Source organism: Aquarana catesbeiana, linkage group LG11 (genome assembly GCF_042186555.1).
Source record: "Aquarana catesbeiana isolate 2022-GZ linkage group LG11, ASM4218655v1, whole genome shotgun sequence".
Classification (NCBI taxonomy): Eukaryota; Metazoa; Chordata; class Amphibia; order Anura; family Ranidae; genus Aquarana; species Aquarana catesbeiana.
Window position 1 is genome coordinate 264,847,582 of NC_133334.1, and position 18,439 is coordinate 264,866,020.

At 43.3% G+C, this 18,439-nt stretch overlaps 1 protein-coding gene across 1 annotated transcript in view; it reads right to left on the reverse strand.

Annotated features, from left to right (window-relative positions):
* The window catches only part of TDRD12 (tudor domain containing 12), a 101,109-nt gene that overhangs the window by 19,082 nt on the left and 63,588 nt on the right, over positions 1-18,439 (reverse strand). Inside the window, exons 21-24 of the mRNA XM_073603895.1 lie at positions 15,430-15,529; positions 13,480-13,664; positions 9,796-9,997; positions 3,354-3,446 (exon numbers count right to left, since the gene is read on the reverse strand). Coding sequence (XP_073459996.1) covers positions 3,354-3,446; positions 9,796-9,997; positions 13,480-13,664; positions 15,430-15,529 — 580 coding nt within the window. The remainder of the gene's footprint in view (positions 1-3,353; positions 3,447-9,795; positions 9,998-13,479; positions 13,665-15,429; positions 15,530-18,439) is intronic.

Genomic DNA, 18,439 nt, shown 5'->3' on the forward strand with positions numbered 1-18,439 from the left:
TGGCAAAATGCCTCCAGGTTATGCAGTCTTTGGTGGTCTTGCATGAGCCGCACATTTGAGATCTCCCATAACGGCTCGATGATATTAAGGTGAAGAGACTGTGATGGACACTCCAGAACCTTCACAAGACCAAGAGCCTCCCATGCGCAGCTTTCATGCAAAGAATGCAAACTGCCTGCTATTTTCTGATAATATGCTGCATTCATCTTGCCATCAATTTTCACAAGATTCCCTGAACCTTTAGAGCTCGCACACCCCCAAAACATCAGTGAGGATGGTCTTATGTGTTACTGATACCTTTCTAAACATAGCACTTATGGTGGTGACCATAAAGCTCTATTTTGGTCTCATCACTCCAGATTTCAGTGTGCCAAAAGCGGTGAGGCGTGTCAAGGTTTTGTCGAGCATATTGTAACCGGGCTTTTTTGTGACATTGGGGGCAGTAAAGGCTTCTTTCTGGTAACTCAACCATGCAGCTCATTTTTGTTTAAGTATTGTGATCCTTAAAAAAATAAAGAAAAGAAAAACACAGTCTTTTTACAGAGAAGCCTGTATTTCTCCTGAGGTTACCTGTGCTTTTTTCTTTGTATCCCCAACAATTCTTCTGGCAGTTGTGGCTGCAATCGTTCTTTCTCTACCTGACCTTGGCTTGGTGTCAAGAGATCCGGGAATTTTTTTCTTAAAAAGTGGTTGAACAGTACTGACTGGCATATTCAAGACTTTGGATATATTTCTATATCATTTTCCATCTTTATAAAGTTCCATTACCTTGTTACGCGGGTCTTTTAAGAGTTCTTTTCTGCTCCCCATGGCTCAGTATCTAGCCGGCTCAGTGCATCCATGTGAAAACTAAAACTCATTGACTATTTTTAAACAGACACTAATTGCAATTTAAAAAGCCACAGATGTGGGAAATTAAACTTTAATTGGCATTTTAACCTGTGTGCGTCACCTTGTGTGTTTGGACCAAGGCCAAACATTCCAGGGGATGGAAACTTCTGATCAGGGCCATTTGGGAGATTCCTGTTATCATTATGATTTAAAAAGGAGCCAAACTATGTGATAATAAATGGCTTCACATGATTCATCCTTAAACAAAAGACCGTTTTGTCGCATGATCAGTTATATTTTCAATATCAATGCCAAAATATCATGATTTCTGTCAGTGGATACAAACTTTTGAGCACAACTGTAAATTTCCTTTTGATAAACCGAAGCTGAACAGAGGGGCAGGAGAACAATGTACTAGTTGAAGTGAAAGGCAAAAACTACCTTAGGTAAGAAGGAAGTCCTGGACCTCAACATCACCTTGTCTCTATGCAAAGTAAAAAAGGGATCTTTGCAAGAAGACTGCAAGTTTGAACACTACTTAACAGAGATGATGGCCACAAAGAAATCCACTTTTTGGATGCAGGTCGACAGAGGCATGTCCCTATGTTTCTAAAGCAGACCCAGATTCCCAGAAGGGGAGTTTACATGGGAGACCGCCTATACAATGGTCTTAATCAAAGAAGGAGAGGCCAACGTAAAACAGTATGGAAACAGCAGACACCTGAACCTTAAAAGTGCTTACAGCCAAATGCAGATCCAGGCCAGAATGTAGGAAAGAGATGATTTATCCCACAGAGAAACTTCTGGGGTGAAAGCCAGGATCCTTTATAAAGGACCATTCGAGCAAGGCCGATACTCTTAATATTGTCTAGCACAGGGGGTCAAACAACTCTCCCCTTCTCTGCAACAATTAGATGGTATCCAACAAAGTCCAAAGTAGGAAACTATTTCTTCAAAAAGATCAGATGAGCAAGAGTAAAAAATGATCTTGGTTGCCTGAAGAGATGTAAAGGTTATGACAGGGACTACCCGGTTTGTGTAAACAGGACCACAGGCCTGCAAAGAACCCACAACCACAGGGAGGTGGACTGAAAAGAGCTGGTAAAGAAGTAAAGAATAGGAAAGGGGAGGACAATTCTGCGGTGAGGAGTGGGGTCCTCAACCTTCCTACAGTCGTTCAATAGAACAGAAAGAATGAAACCATTGCGCGACATCAAGGGAGCTACAGACAAACAAGAGAGTAGACCTTTTAAGGGAGGGCCTGAATGGGACTGTCTCACTCACCAGTGACAGGTGACCGCAAACACTGGAACCAGGTGACGTCTGAATCAGCCAGATCTTACAGGGGTTAGGTCCCTAGCTTCATGAGGCTTACTTTTTACAGAAAGCTGCATGTGCATTCTAAAATGGGGATGCCAGGAGAGGGTACTAAAGAGAACACAAGTGTAAGTACTCTGAGGAGCAACAGGCATGCATGGGCCAACATGAGGATCCTGGTCTTTGGACAAATGAGGAACAGTTAAAGCTAGTCTTAGCCTACCATGTGGGTCAGGGAGTCCCTCAGGGAAGGGAGAACGATAAGGAGTATATGAACCTCGAGGTGCTGTTAACGTCCCGTGGACAGGATGTGTTCATGAGGATGGGAGTTAAGTCCCTTATGGGGCACAGCTCCAGAACCTGAAGGTTACATTCAAGGCTAGCCCAATGTATCCAGTCCAGCAGGGTACGGCCTCCAAAGCTAGGTTGTGCAATTGCTGATCCAGATGGCTGCTGTGTAGAGACCAGCTGAAGTAGCTATGTCGAAAGGAATCTTGTCTGAAGCTGAAGGAAATAATCCTTGAGTACAAAAAAAAGAAAAAAGGCTAGCATAAAAAAATAAATAAAAAAGATTTGTAAGAATTTCTCAGCAGACCTGGAGAAAATATGTCCATCCTCCTAGGTCACTAGCAAAAAACTGAGACATGCTGGATAGATGAGGGGTTAAACTGGGGCTGGCTTAAGATTTTTCTGTTTGCCAGTGTTCAATCATCCTTTAGGCCAGGGTTCTCCAAACTTTCTAAACAAAGGGCAAGTTTACTGCAATGCATCACTGGTAATTGGTGGGAGGAATAGTGCCTCACAGTTTGTACCAGTGGATGGAATAGCGCTTCATCATTGGTGTCAGTGGGAGGAAAAGAACCCCATTGTTGGTGTCAGTGGGAGGAATAGTGTCTTGTATCAGTGGGAGGAAATGTGCCCCAAGGGCCGGATAAAGGGAAGCAGTGTTCTACATCTGATCCCAAAGCCACAGTTTGGAGACCATTGCTCCAGGCAGCATATAACCCAACTGTATCTGAATTCCTGTGTTCTTCAATGGATAAAAAAGGAAACTCCTTTTGCTCTGGCCAATCCAATTTTGTAGATTTCACTTGAGAGAATTGCAATTCATCCAGTAAAAGTAGTATAGTAGTTTACAATGTAATAACATCTTACAATAAGAAGTACACATATCCATATAAACCCAATCTACATCATCTTCTTACCATGGGGTCCAACCAGTAGGTTTTCCCTAAATTAAGGACGACCTTAGCTCTGTGATGTTTCCCTCTGATGCTTCTATTAATAATCCGAGTCACCTGATGATGGACAAAGAAAGGATGAAGCTTCATAAAACAATTATGTTCTCAAATATCTGCTGTTCTTGCTGTTAGCCACAAAGGGTACTTTAATTAGATTCATCCAGTAACGGGGACAAACTTGAATAATTCAAATTGAGAATGGAAAAACTACATAAGCACACGTTTCATTCATATGTAACACAATACATCTGATAGAAATGAGCCCTTAACACATTGCAAACCATACAGTATAATTCTCTGTATGAAAATTTCAAAGGTATGTGAGGATACCTTGGCATGCCTGCTATATGCAATATAGTAAACCTTATTTGCCTAATCTGGTGAAGGTACCTGAGGTGAACCTGTGAAGTTTTAAAAAGTGTTCAAAACAACGTTGTCAAATTGCAAGTGCCTTATGGTGCTCAAAAGTACACTTGCTTTTCATAAATGGTTTGCAGGACACCCAAGAATTCCTCATTTGCACATGCAAGGCCTGCATAAGTCTCAACTCATGCCTCGTCTCAGTGCCAAGTCCTGCCCACTTTGGCTCTCAACTCAGAATTCCACAGCCACATCCAAGGGCCCCAATGACCATTAAAGGCCCTTGGATTGGATTGCTGAATGGGAGAGAAGGGGGCTTTGCCTCAGATAAGGGAACGTTTAGCTCCCATTCATGTCAAATGCTGGGGGGATTAGTACAATGTACACACCAGGGCTCAAATACTGGACTGACAGAGTCATAATATCCTCCATCTTAAAGTGTCTGTAAAGGCTTAAAGTGGATGTAAACCCGAATTATTTTTTTTTTGATGTCATAATGTAGAGTTAACGATTTCCTATCATTTGAGCCCACTCTTGGCACACAGAGTTAATCCAGCTCTGAGCAATCCTCTTTTATTGTTCAGTGAGATAAATCTTGACAAACAAGAGAATAACTTTGTCAAATCCTCCCCCTTGCTGTGAGTGACAGGTGATTTTATATCTTGTGCACTAGCCTAAGACATGCATTATTTTTTTAATTCCCACCCCCACTCCTTTCTTCAGCAGCTCTGCAAGGATTGGCTGTTTCACACCTCAGCATGATTTGGCATGCTGAAGTCATGTGGTTACTTTCCTGTCTTTTCACTGGATGTTAGAGATCATAGCAGAAGTTCAGTGTAAGAAATACACAGGAGAAAATGCATATTGACAAGGGGAGTATAGAGGTGGGCAGGGAGTCTACTGACATCACAACTCCACCCACCGAGCTCCAGACAACAGACCCGCCCACAGAATCTGCAGTTTTTCGTCTCTCATAACAGACAGAGGGGAGACATTTCACAGGTAAAGATACATGCAGGAGGTATGTATATCCTTATAGATAACCCCTATGGCAGTAGTTTAGAAAGGATGACATTGGGTTTACATCCACTTTAAGGTTTTTTTACCTTTAAGCGTTCTATGCATGAAAGTAAAAATCTTCTTTGTGCAGCATCCCTCCCAGCCCCCCTAATACTTACAGTGGGGCAAAAAAGTATTTAGTCAGCCACCAATTGTGCAAGTTCTCCCAAATAAAAAGATGAGAGGCCTGTAATTGTCATCATAGGTATACCTCAACTATGAGAGACAAAATGTGGAAACAAATCCAGACAATCACATTGTCTGATTTTTGAAAGAATTTATTTGCAAATTATGGTGGAAAATAAGTATTTGGTCACCTACAAACAAGCAAGATTTCTGGCTCTCTCAGACCTGTATCTTCTTTAAGAGGCTCCTCTGTCCTCCACTCATTACCTGTATTAATGGCACCTGTTTGAACTTGTTATCAGTATAAAAGACACCTGTCCACAACCTCAAATAGTCACACTCCAAACTCCACTATGGTGAAGACCAAAGAGCTGTCGAAGGACACCAGAAACAAAATTGTAGACCTGCACCAGGCTGGGAAGACTGAATCTGCAATAGGCAAGCAGCTTGGTGTGAAGAAATCAATTGTGGGAGCAATAATTAGAAAATGGAAGACATACAAGACCACTGATAGACTCCCTCGATCTGGGGCTGTTCCACGCAAGATCTCACCCCGTGGGGTCAAAATGATCACAAGAACGGTGAGCAAAAATCCCAGAACCACACAGGGGGACCTAGTGAATGACCTGCAGAGAGCTGGGACCAACGTAACAAAGGCTACCATCAGTAACACACTACGCCGCCAGGGACTCCGATCCTGCAGTGCCAGATGTGTCCCCCTGCTTAAGCCAGTACATGTTCGGGCCCATCTGAGGTTTGCTAGAGAGCATTTGGATTTTCCAGAAGAGGATTAGGAGAATGTCATATGGTCAGATGAAACCAAAGTAGAACTGTTTGGAGGAGAGAGAATGCTGAGTTGCAACCAAAGAACACCATACCTTATGTGAAGCATGGAGGTGGCAACATCATGCTTTGGGGCTGTTTCTCTGCAAAGGAAACAGGACGACTGATCCGTGTACATGAAAGACTAATTGGGGCCATGTATCATGAGATTTTGATTGCAAACCTCCTCCCATCAGCAAGGGCATTGAAGATGAAACGTGGCTGGGTTTTTCAGCATGACAATGATCCCAAACACACCGCCAGGGCAACGAAGGAGTGGCATCGTAAGAAGCATTTCAAGGTCCTGGAGTGGCCTAGCCAGTCTTCAGATCTCAACCCCATAGAAAACCTTTGGAGGGAGGTGAAAGTCCGTGTTGCCCAGCGACAGCCCAAAACATCACTGCTCTAGAGGAGATTTGCATGGAGGAATGGGCCAACATACCAGCAACAGTGTGTGACAACCTTGTGAAGACTTACAGAAAACGTTTGACCTCTGTCATTGCCAACAAAGGATATATAACAAAGTATTGAGATGAACTTTTGATATCGACCAAATACTTATTTTCCACCATAATTTGCAAATAAATTCTTTCAAAAATCAGAAAATGTGATTGTCTGGATTTGTTTCCACAATTTGTCTCTCATAGTTGAGGTATACCTATGATGACAATTACAGGCCTCTCTCATCTTTTTAAGTGGGAGAACTTGCACAATTGGTGGCTGACTAAATACTTTTTTGCCCCACTGTATCTGAGCGCCATTTCAATGCAGAGATTTGCTCGAGTGCCTTGGCTCTCTAGGGACTCGTCTCCTCATTGGCCGAGACAGCAGCAGGAGCCATTGGCTTCTGCTGCTGTCAAACACAGCCACTGAGCCAATCAGGAGACTGAGGGAGCGGGGCCAAGCCATGGCTCGGTGTGTGAGTGGACACGCAGAGCCACAGCTCAGGAGCAAGCCTGCTTAGGTGGCCCTATTGCAAGCTGCTTTTTCTGGTGGCACGCTGCAGGAGGGAGGGCCAGGTGCGCCCGCGGGGGACCCGAGAAGAGGAGGATCTTGGCTTCTCTGTGCAAAACCACCACAGAGCAGGTACATATAACATGTTTGTTATTTAAAAAAAGAAATGAAAAAAAAAAGAGACTTTAAAGCAGTATCTAGGTGGGGAGAGATATTCTAAGGCCTCTGGACACGAAGCTAAACTGATATGGAATGGTGCGCCTTCTGCTTTGCTTAGTGTCTACCACCTACATGTCAGGACACATACCAGTGGTCTAATATCTCTCCCTAATAAACTGTGAGAAACCATGTAAAGATTAAAGGCTAAATTCACCTTCAGGATAAAAATAATTTAAAAAAGAAAGGATACATTTCTGCAAAAAAAAAAAAAAAGAAGAAAAGAAAAAAAGTGCATTTATTATTTTTTCTCTCAGAAGCCAGCGATCAGTAGATCACAGGTGCAATGCTAGGCTCCTGCAGACTCTCAGTATAGCTATTTGCCCGTACCTCCCGTACGGGCAGACAGTTACTGAAGAGCAGGAAGATCAATGAACTCACCAGGGCCCTCTACTTGTAGTCCATTCATTCACAGATCACTGTTAATGAATGACATGGCTGTTTTGTGGACGGAGCCCCGCAATATTTGACCACTTCCCGCCCAGCCACTGCACATAAACGGGTGGCTGGGCGCTTCCTCCTTCTGAGTTGACGTTCCTGAAGTCCTTCAGAAGGAGGGGGATCGTGCAGCCGCGCGATCCCGATGCGGGTGTGTCTCCCGAACACGCCACATCTCGGATCAGCAGGAGGGCTCTGAGATTTTTCCCTCCTGATCACATGATGGCTGTGTCCAATCACAGCCATCATGCGATGTAAACAGCCTGGGGGGACGGCACAGGAAGCGGGATCGAACAGCGGAACGATCCCGACGTGCCTGTGTCCCCCATACACAGTGCAACGTCGCTCGGCGGGTGGGCTCTGTGATTGGCCCTCCTGATCACATGACGGCTGTGTCTAATCACAGCCGTCATGTCGTAAACAGAGAGCTGTTGCCAGGCAATCGGCTCTGCTTCTTCTTACACAGAGTCAGTGAGGAGAAGGAGAGCGGATCTTCGAGCACAGGATCAGTGTGTATGAGCGTTTTTTTACAGCTTTTTACACACCAATCACCCAGCCAGTGATGAACACGTGTTCATTTTCTTTCCACATTTTCCAAAAACTTGTGGAAAAAAAAATATGACATGTTCAAAAGACTCATTATGCTTCCTAGAATATACATTGGGGTGTTTGCATTCCTAAATGGGGTAATTTTGTGGGCGTTTCTATTGTCCTGGTGCTCCAGGGCCTTCAAAAATGTGAAAGGTAGTCAGGAAACTAAATGTGTAATTTATGCTCCTCGAACTTCTGATTGTGCTCCCTGGATGTTGGGCTTCTCTGTGTGGCCAGGCTGTGAAAGTGTCTCACACATAAAGTATCGCCATACTCAGGAGGAGTAGCAGAAAAGATTTTGGGGTGTAATTGCAAGATTATCTTTGCCATATGTGAGAAAAAAACTTGTTAATATGACAATATTGTGGGGAAAAAAAAATAAAAAAATCTTTAATTTTCCAAACGATTGTGGGCAAAAATTTGTAACTTCAAAAAACTCACTATGCCTCCTACTAAATACCTAGGACTGTCATCTTTACAAAAAGGGGTCATTTGGGGGGGGGGGGGGTTTATATGTACTGTCCTGACATTTTAGGGCCTCAAGAAATTAGCTAGAAGGTCAGTACATCAGGATTGATCAATTTTCAATGACACGTAGCATAGCTTGTAGACGCTATAACTTTCACACAAACCTATTATACACTTATCGGGATTTCTTTTTACCAAAGACATGTAGCAGAATACATTCTGTCCTAAATTTATGATGAAATTAGATTTTTTTGGGGATTTTCTTTAATAAAGAAAATACGTATTTTTGTTTTTCAAAATTTTTGCTCTTTTTTTGCTTATATTGCAAAAAAAAACCCCTCAAAAAAACCAGTGGTGAATAAATACCACCAAAAGAAAGCTCTATTTGTATGAACAAAATGATAAAAATGTCAATTGGGTACAGTGTATCATGACTAATTGTCACTGAAAGTGTGAGAGCACGGAAAGCTGAAAATTGGTCTGGGAAGGAAGGGAGTGAAAGTGCCCAGTATTGAGGTGGTTAAATTGTGACTGTGACCCTAAGTATAGGTGTAATGTGTAACATGTTTCTAAAGGTGAACCTATCCTTTAACAAAGGCACTTGCAGGCTCAAAACGGTGCTTAAAAGATTGCTTTCACAGGGAATCACTATCAAATATTTGCAGCTGTGTGAGAAGCTTCAGGTGGCACCTGCTATTCTCTGATTCTTGCATTGCATATCAGTCTTTGGGCAGCGACATTACAGATTGTAAGGCTCAGTTCACATATATTGGATGCGTTTTGAGCCGGTTCACAGGGCGGCCGCAGTCCGTTTATCAAAAGAGTCCTGTACAATTTTAAGTTCGGTTTAGGTGCGAATTCATACACTTAATGAAACCGCACCGGACGCCTTTGAAAAATCGCACTGAAAGGGTGCCCAGACATATGCGAACTGAGCCTTGACTCCCTAGGCGTTGAAAATACGCAAATATGCAGCCTCTCGGTACGTGGGCCTTGGCACCGAGCGACCGCCCAGTGCTCCTGGAAAGGTTACCAGCAGCTAACGAAAAGACCTGCGTGCTCCTAGCACAGTTACCAGCAGCTAACAGAACGTTCCTGATCGCTTCTTGCGATTGGGAGCATTACGATCATGTGATCACTGTGACAGCCATTCAGGGGGGGTCACATGATCATAAACGCCCCCTCCCGGCATCTGAAACCTCTTAAAGGTCCAGGAGGCACCGGTGCAAAAGGGTTAAGGTGCTCTGTGAGCTAGTGTGCATCCCAAAATTATGAGCCTGCCATTCTCAAAGAAAAAGTGTGGACATTCGAGCAAAGTAGATCTTACACTTCCCTGCCTTTCTCCACAATATGAGCATCTCTGGAAACTTACCTTAGAGTCCCACTTCACCTCAGTGTCAATAGGCTTTACTCTGCAGATGATGAACTCCAGGTATTGTGGTGGAAGAGACTGAAATACCAACGGAAGCTTGAGCAGCTTATGTCCTGGAATAAAGTCAGTCCCTCCCTCATCGATATACTTCACAGTGACATATAAAACACTGGCCACTGTTTTTGTTTGCAACACTAAAACCCTGTCAGGATAGAGGAAGAGAAAAATTAGCATTTTAAAAAGGGAACAACTTATGTCAAATCTAAAAACCAAAAATTAACCGTGCTATGTCAAAATACCATATATAGGATATCCCCCAAATCTGGTGTGGCGTGGGTTTATTCCATATACAAGGTATTGGTCAATATCACTCTTTTTTTATGAACCTCAATGCTCCGGCAAGTGTAATGGATGAAAAGGTGAAAGCTACCATAGTGTAATAATATTTATTAAATTTAAAGCCATTAAAATAAATGCACTTGCATAAGCATATAGTATAACTGCATAAAAACCAGAAGCGTCACTTCAGCGTGAACTCCACGGGCCCGGAAGTGACATTACCGGAAGCCACACCTATCATCATAACCAATGGACGCCTTCTGGAATGGGCCGTTCCTGGAGACGTCCTTTGGGTATGACAAAGCGTGTTGGGCGGGGCTTTCGGTGACGTCACTTACGGCCCGTGGAGCGCACGCTGAAGCGGCGTTTCGGGTTTCTATGCAGTTATACGAGAACAAGCACGGATGCATTTACTTTTGCACCACATTGATGGAATTTTTAAACACTGAGCACTTTAAAAGCACAAACTAGAGACAAAATAGACTTTACTGTAATTGATCACATCTTAGAGATGAATATTTTTTACAATTTATTATTGTGCACAATTAGGATAGCGCTGTGACAACCACTCCAAATTCAATCTGAATAAAGTATATTTCAGCTGATTCATTTTGTACATACAAGTATTAAGCTATTTGTTTTTCAAAATTACAGTGCTTGAGTCTGTAGTACTGTGCCATAGGTCAAAAAAACAAATGATCAAAAATGCTCTTTTACTATAGAACGGATTGCGTTTTCCTGAGAAATGTAGCAAAATTACTGCTTTGACCTAAAAAATAAAGGGGTAGACTACTAAAAAAAAAAACACAGGTGCAGCGCTCACATCAGGGAAAGCTCCTTTGTTGGGTGCACTGGTTTGAATGGCCTCCGTCCACTGTATGGATCACTCCAAAACAAATGTAGCTGGCAACTCCAAAGTCCATTAGACTGTGATCAAGTCCATATTGCCAAAATGCATTAGTCCTTTTTAATATTGATGATTATTGTAGCAATAAAGATTTTCTAATGGACTTTGGAGATGCCAGCTACGTTTGTTTTGGGGTAGACTACCAAAAGCATGTCCACATAGTCATTATTATGGTGCTCTGGGTCCCGTGATGTACAATAAAGAAAAACGGATTTTTAAAACAGCTTACCTGTAAAATCCTTTTCTTGGAGTACATCACGGGACACAGAGGTCCCTCCCCTCTTTTTGGGATCGTCATTGCTTGCTACAAAACTGAGGCACTTCCTGTATAGGAGGGGTTATATGGGAGGAACCGCCTTACTATTGGTTGCCAGTGTCCAATCACCTGAAGGTAAGCGTATAACCCACATAGTCATTATTATGGTGCTCTGTGTCCCGTGATGTACGATAAAGAAATTACCTGTTACCAATTAACTGACACAAGAAAAATAGGTTGAGCCATAGTTGACGTGAAAAAGGGAAATTGACATACCTGTAAACTCCATACCTTGGTGTATAGTAGGCACAGAAATAAATTCATAGACAATGGGTTATATGCTGCAGCCTTCAGGTGATTGGACACTGGTAAAAGCCTCAGTGGGTTCGCCCCTAGTGTCCCCATATATCCACGCCCACTCCATGAGGCTCCAGTTTTGTCAGCAAGCCAAAAAGAGGTCACAGGGGGGTGAACTGGTGTCCTGTACTGTATTTCAAGATATGGAAATGATAGCTACATGAAAACTTTTATCTTCATTGTTCAGTACAGGACACAGGGATTGTTTTATAGACCATGGGATGCCCCCATAGCTAGCTATGGGGGCATCCCATGGTCTATAAAACAATAGACCATGCTATGATAGAGGGGTCTGCATTAAGACATCTAAACAGCTGCAACGGGCCCACAGGAAGAAAACAAGAAGGCCAATAGGTCTTCAAAACAACTTTTAACAGCAGAAGCACCTAACTGCAGGAGAAAAAGTGGGAAGTAAACAGTTGCCTAGGACCAACCGTTTGGGAGAAACGTAAAACAGAATTTAGGCAGTGGCTCTGCTCCAATAAGTGCAGAACTCTAGGTGCAATATAGGTCCCATAACCTGATTTTAACAGACCATTGGCTAGAGAGGAAAGAAGAACTTGTTCCTTAAAGGTAGACGTTGCATGAAGGAAATAAAAGGGGGCATAATTACCACCCAGGGGAATGGGATAAGTCCTAAGGAGGAATATCTTATTAAGAAATAAGAGAAAATGGGGGCAGGTTCCCATGGCGAAAGGGGGTAGCCATAGATTTCATACCCGACCCTCAACCTCTAAAGGGAATATTGGCCATCAAGCTAGGAACAACCTGGTACTTTTTGCACACCAACCTGGTCTGTCCAAGGACTGGACTGATTTGTCCATTGATGACAAAATGTTGCCTTGTAGAGGTCTTCAGTGAAACTGGGAAAACGGGAACTGTTGAAGAATGTTATCATTACTATCACACCCAGAACTCTCATGCAAAAGTGAACAGCAAGAGGACTCCTGGACTGAAGAGTTTGAATCTGACAGTGGAGAGTCTGAAGGCTCTCCTGTGGGTGAAACACCTTGTCCCTAGCCAAAGACTAGACCTAGAAACGGCAGTTAACAAGTTGATTCCAGCAAAGATTTCTGAAGGCTCAAGATCCATTTGAACCATTGTAGTGTCTGAACAGTTAAAGCCATATTGTCTGACAGAGCTTTTGCCGCCTGTATTCTTAACAGGAGGTCATTCAAGTATCCAACAATGGGGATGTCATGAGCACGCCGCAGGGATAGCACCTTGGTGAACACCTGAGGTGCAAAGGAGAGGTCAAAGAGCAGGACCAGCAACTGGCCAACTAAGGGACCCACAGCGATGTGAAGGAAACACTGATGCAAATTAAAAATGAGGACATGCAGGTATGTGTCCACAGAAGCCAGAAAATCTCCCTAGTGAAGGAAGGAACTGAAAAATTTGCATGGTCTTTCAGTGCTTTTAGATCCAAGATGAGGCAGATGCCCTTTTTTGGGTTGGGGAACTGTGAAATAGGTTGGAGTAAATAATTAACCACTCGCCTACTTGGCAATTTTACCCCCTTCCTGCCCATGTCAATTTTCAGCTTTCAGTGCTGTCGCACTTTGAATGACAATTGCGCAGTCAAGCAACTCTGTACCCAAATTTTTTATCATTTTTTTTCACACATGCGGTGATCTATGCCCGGAAGTGGGAGCAAATACCTGGATTATACAGGTATCTGCTCCCCCCTGAAAGGTGCCAAATGTGACACCGGAGGGGGGGGGGGGATCCGATCAGCGGAAGTTCCATTTTTGGGTGGAACGCCCCTTTAAAGTACCTATTTACTGACAGAATATATCACATCAACAGTTCTCCATGTTGGTACCTGTGATAGGCAGAAACATTGCTTAGAGCATACAGCTGATTGGTCTCCACTTTTCCTGCAGGCACCTTGTTTTCTGCAGAATGGTAATATTCATTGAGTTGTTTGGCAAGTTTCTCATATGGGTCATCCTTTTTTACTATCCGTCCATAGAAACAGGCAGCATCCACAATACACAGAGGAAGAACCTGCAACAGTGGGACATTCCAGGAACAGCATTGTGATACACACATAGGTACAATTTGATGACGGCACATAAAACATGGAGCACACAACTGCATTGGATAAAGGAAAGATAAGAGGATGAAAGATCTGCCACCAACCAAGTTTGTAAAGTTAGCAAGAAACAGGTACTTATCAGTGCGGACTATGGAGCCATTTAAAGTGGTTGTAAACCCCCCTGACTTATTTTTACATATAGGTAAGCCTAGAATAAGGCTTACCTATATGTACTGAAAATATCTCCTAAACATGCGCCGTTTAGGAGATATTTGCCTTGTAGTGCGCAGTGAAGAAACGGCCCTGCGTGCCGTTTTTTCCCCAGCATGCGCCGTGACTTGCATGCGCGCGGGAGTGACGTCACGCGGCTCCGGCCAGTCACAGAGCCGGAGTCCAAGGCCCTGGGAGGAAGAGGGGTGAAGATTAATGCTTCCACCAGTGGGGACATCGCTGGCTTTGTTTGCAGGTAAGTGCCACATAATGGACTAGTATGCAAAGCATACTAGCCCATTATGCTTTTACTTTGCAGGGCAATAAAGAGGAAGTAAAACCCATCAGGGTTTACTTCCACTTTAAAGAAAGTACATGGCTAATAGAAAAGCAGCACCTACAATTATCTTAAACTACGCAGTAATGAAGTATATTGTACTTTACCACAAAACAACAGATAACAAAAAAGAATGCAGATCAGATCCACTTACACTTACTCAACCACCTACAGACACAGGTAAACCTGTGGCAAGCATATGGATATTTAAATAATCACCTATTCGTAAAGTGATTGTTATTTTTATAGAAAAAAAGAGACTTTACAAACATGTTATACTTACCTGCTCTGTTGCAGTGGTCCTCTTCTCAGGTCCCTCTTTGGTGCACCTGGCCCTTAGCTCCTTTGAGTGCCCCCACAGCAAGCAGCTTGCTATGGGGGCTCCCGAGCCACAGCTTCGTGTGTCCATTCAGACACGGAGCTGTGGTTCGGCCCCACCTTCTCTCTCTCCTCATTGGCTAACTGACTTTGATCGACAGCATCGGGAGCCAATGGCACCGCTGCTGTGTCTAAGCCAATCAGGAGGGAGAGGCACTCGTGGATGGCAGAGGCACTCGTGGACATTGCTGGATTGTGAGGAGGCTCAGGTAAGTATTAGGGGGGCTGCTGCACGCAGAAGGCTTTTTATCTTCATGCATAGAATGCAGATAAAAAAACCTTCTGACTTTACAACCACTTTAAGCAAGCAGTAAATAAGCTTTAAAACTAGGCCTCTTTGGCTTCCATTGCTGCATATAAAGTCAAGCAATATATTCCCAAAAATCACAGCAGAAACAATGAAGTCATCAAAGTTTTTCTCTTAGCAGCTTGGCTTCCCCCCCGTTTTCCCTTCTTAGAGTATCTCAGCAACGCCCCCCCCCCCCCCCCAACTCTCCGATCGAGAAGCTCAAATTTCCCCTCTCAACATTGACATAGCAGCTCAGCTCACCCTGCACCCTCTTTCTATCAGACTTAACCAATACTAAGTAAGAAACTCAGCTCCCCATATCCCCTCTTCCATCTATGACTCAGAACATTATCTCATGCTGCTTCCTCAACCCAATTCTGACTCAGGAGCCCAGCTTACCCTGCTCCCCCTCCCAGCAATGTCTCAACAGCTCAGTTTACCATGCTCCCCACTCATGCAAGACACCAGAGTAATCTCATTTCTAGAACCACTGTGTGCAGACAAAGTACATTATACTTACGGTAATGTTTTGGTCAGCTTCCACAACAGGGCCTATTCTACTGTGCAGGTCTGTCATGGGATTAATATGATGACGATTGGGACAAGTAAATTTATCTTGGCTGCAAATAAACATAAAAAGAATATGCAATGAATAAAATACACAAATGCATGCCATCTCAACATCTGGGAATATCTGGGGGTATCAGTTCCAGATCATCAAGTTTTAAGGTTCTCAGTGCAAACGTTTGATGTATGGACACCAATAAATTGGATTTAATTGGATCTGTGAGTTCTCCTTGCTCATATGGCTATAGCAAAAAAAGTCTTGCTTTGAGCTGTTGGAACATTTTTTCTACTGAAAGCTGGTTAAACTGCTTGAAAATTGTCATGTCTTCTGGTCTGCAAAGTGGTACACAACACACAAGCTTCTTTCCTTTTGGGTGATTCGTAGGATGGGCTAGGGACCGCCTATGAGGAAGCATTTGCCCACCTATGAGCAGTCTAACGCTCCAACTACCTAACATCCAGTACCAATCTCAATATTGCACTGAAAATTAAATGGTCTGTGTTGCGAGCTCTTGATACTCTTTCAATTTCTCTGTCCCGCATGACAGATCTGTTATATTTTATATGAGAAAAAAAGTCTTTCAAAATAAAATCAGATTAAAAAATAAAACAAGAAAGAAAAATAAACTGTGCCATATACAGGGTGTGTGTGTGTACATATATATATCTATATAAACAAACACACGCAAGGTTTAGGAGTGTGTCTATGGGAATGTTTGACCATTCTTCCAGAAGCACATTTATGAGGTCAGGCACTGATGTTGGACGAGAAGGCCTGACTCGCAGTCTCCACTCCAATTCATCCCAAAGGTGTTCTATTGAGTTGAGGTCAGGACTCTGTGCAGGCCATTCAAGTTCCTCCACCCCAAACTCACTCATCCATGTCTTTATGGACCTTGCTTTGTGCACTGGTGCGCAGTCATGTTGGAACAGGAAGGGGCCGTCCCCAAACTGTTCCCACAAAGTTGGGAGCATGAAATTGTCCAAAATGTCTTGGTATACTGACACCTTAAAAGTTCCCTTCACTAGAACTAAGGGGCCAAGCCCAACCCCTGAAAAACAACCCCACACCATAATCCCCCCTCCACCACATGATTTGGACCAGTGCACAAAGCAAGGTCCATATAGACATGGATAAGCAAGTTTTGGGTGGAGGAACTTGACTGGCCTGCACAGAGTCCTGACCTCAACCCGATACAATGCCTTTTGGGATGAATTAGAGCGGAGACTGCAAGCCAGGCCTTCTTGTCCAACATCAGTGCCTGACCTCACAAATGGGCTTCTGGAAGAATGGACAAACATTCCCATAGACACACTCCTAAACCTTGTGGATGGCCTTCTCAGAAGAGCTGAAGCTATTATAGGTGCAAAGGGTGGACCAACTCAATAATGAACCCTACGGACTAATGCCCCGTACACACGGTCGGATTTTCCGACGGAAAATGTGTGATAGGACCTTGTTGTCAGAAATTCCGACCGTGTGTAGGCTCCATCACACATTTTCCATCGGATTTTCCGACACACAAAGTTTGAGAGCTTGCTATAAAATTCGTTGTCGGAATTTCCGATCGTGTGTACACAAATCCGACGCACAAAGTGCCACGCATGCTCAGAATAAATAAAGAGATGAAAGCTATTGGTTACTGTTTATAGTCCCGACGTACGTGTTTTATGTCACCGCGTTCAAAATATTCGGATTTTCCGACAACTTTGTGTGACCGTGTGCATGCAAGACAAGTTTGAGCCAACATCCGTCGGAAAAAATCCTAGGATTTTGTTGTCGGAATGTCCGACCGTGTGTACGGGGCATAAGACTGGGATGCCATTAAAGTTCATGTGCGTGTAAGGCAGGCGTCCCAATACTTTGGCAATATAGTGTGTGTGTGTGTACACACACACAAAACGTAAGGGGAACGCACGGGCGTCCCGCGATTTGCCGCAATTGCGAATCGCGGCGATTCCACCGGAGATGCGAATGAAGCCTAAAAAGGTGGAGACTTTGTAACAGAGGATGCTGAGGATACCAGAGTTTAAAGCCATACAAAGCCGGGATGGGCTTTGATCGGCAGTTCCCTATAGTAACCTGGAAGCGATAACATGACATAACTTCCGGTTTACCCGTTTACGGATGTCGATGGCGGCATTTTTAAAATAGCGCCATTTAAGTGCAGAGGAGGGATTTGTAATCTTACAGGCCCCAGATCTCTCCATAAAGAGTACCTGTCACTGCCCATTGCTGTCACAAAGGATGTTTGCATTCCTTGTGACCGCAATAAAAGTGATAAAAAAAGAAAAATAAGTAAAGCAACAGTGTACAAATAAAAAAAAATAAAATGGTAAGTGGTAACCTGTAAAAGCTTTTAGAGCGTTGCCTATGGATAGTAGATTTGACATTGCTGTGCTCAATTTTAAAGCATGACATGTTTTGTATCCATTTACTTGGCGTAACATTTTTGTTACACTATGTAACAATATGCGTTACGTATTGTGTTTTTTTTTTTTGCATTAAAATTTAGTTTAAAAAAACGCTGCGCAAATACCGTGTGACATAAAAAAATTTCAACACCCACCAATTTATTCTCTAGGGCCTCTGCTTTAAAAAAAAATATATAACGTTTGGGGTTCTAACTAATTTTCTAGTAAATAAAAGTGTAAAAAAAAAAAGCCTGGAGCCTAAAGTGGTTAAATAGTTAAATGAAGTGATTCTATAGAAAAATTTAAAAAAGAACAAACATGTTATTCTTACCTGCTCTATTTAGTGATTTTGCACAGAGCCGTCCCAATCCTGCTCTTCTTAGATCCCCTGCTGGTGCTCATGGCTCCTTCCCCCAGCCAAGTGCCCCCATAAAAAGCTGCTTGCTATGAGGGCACTCTATAAGACACACAGAGCTCAGTTTGGCCCCGCCCCCTCCCCACTGGCTGTGACTGACAGCAGCAGGAGCCAATGGCTCCTGCTGCTGTGT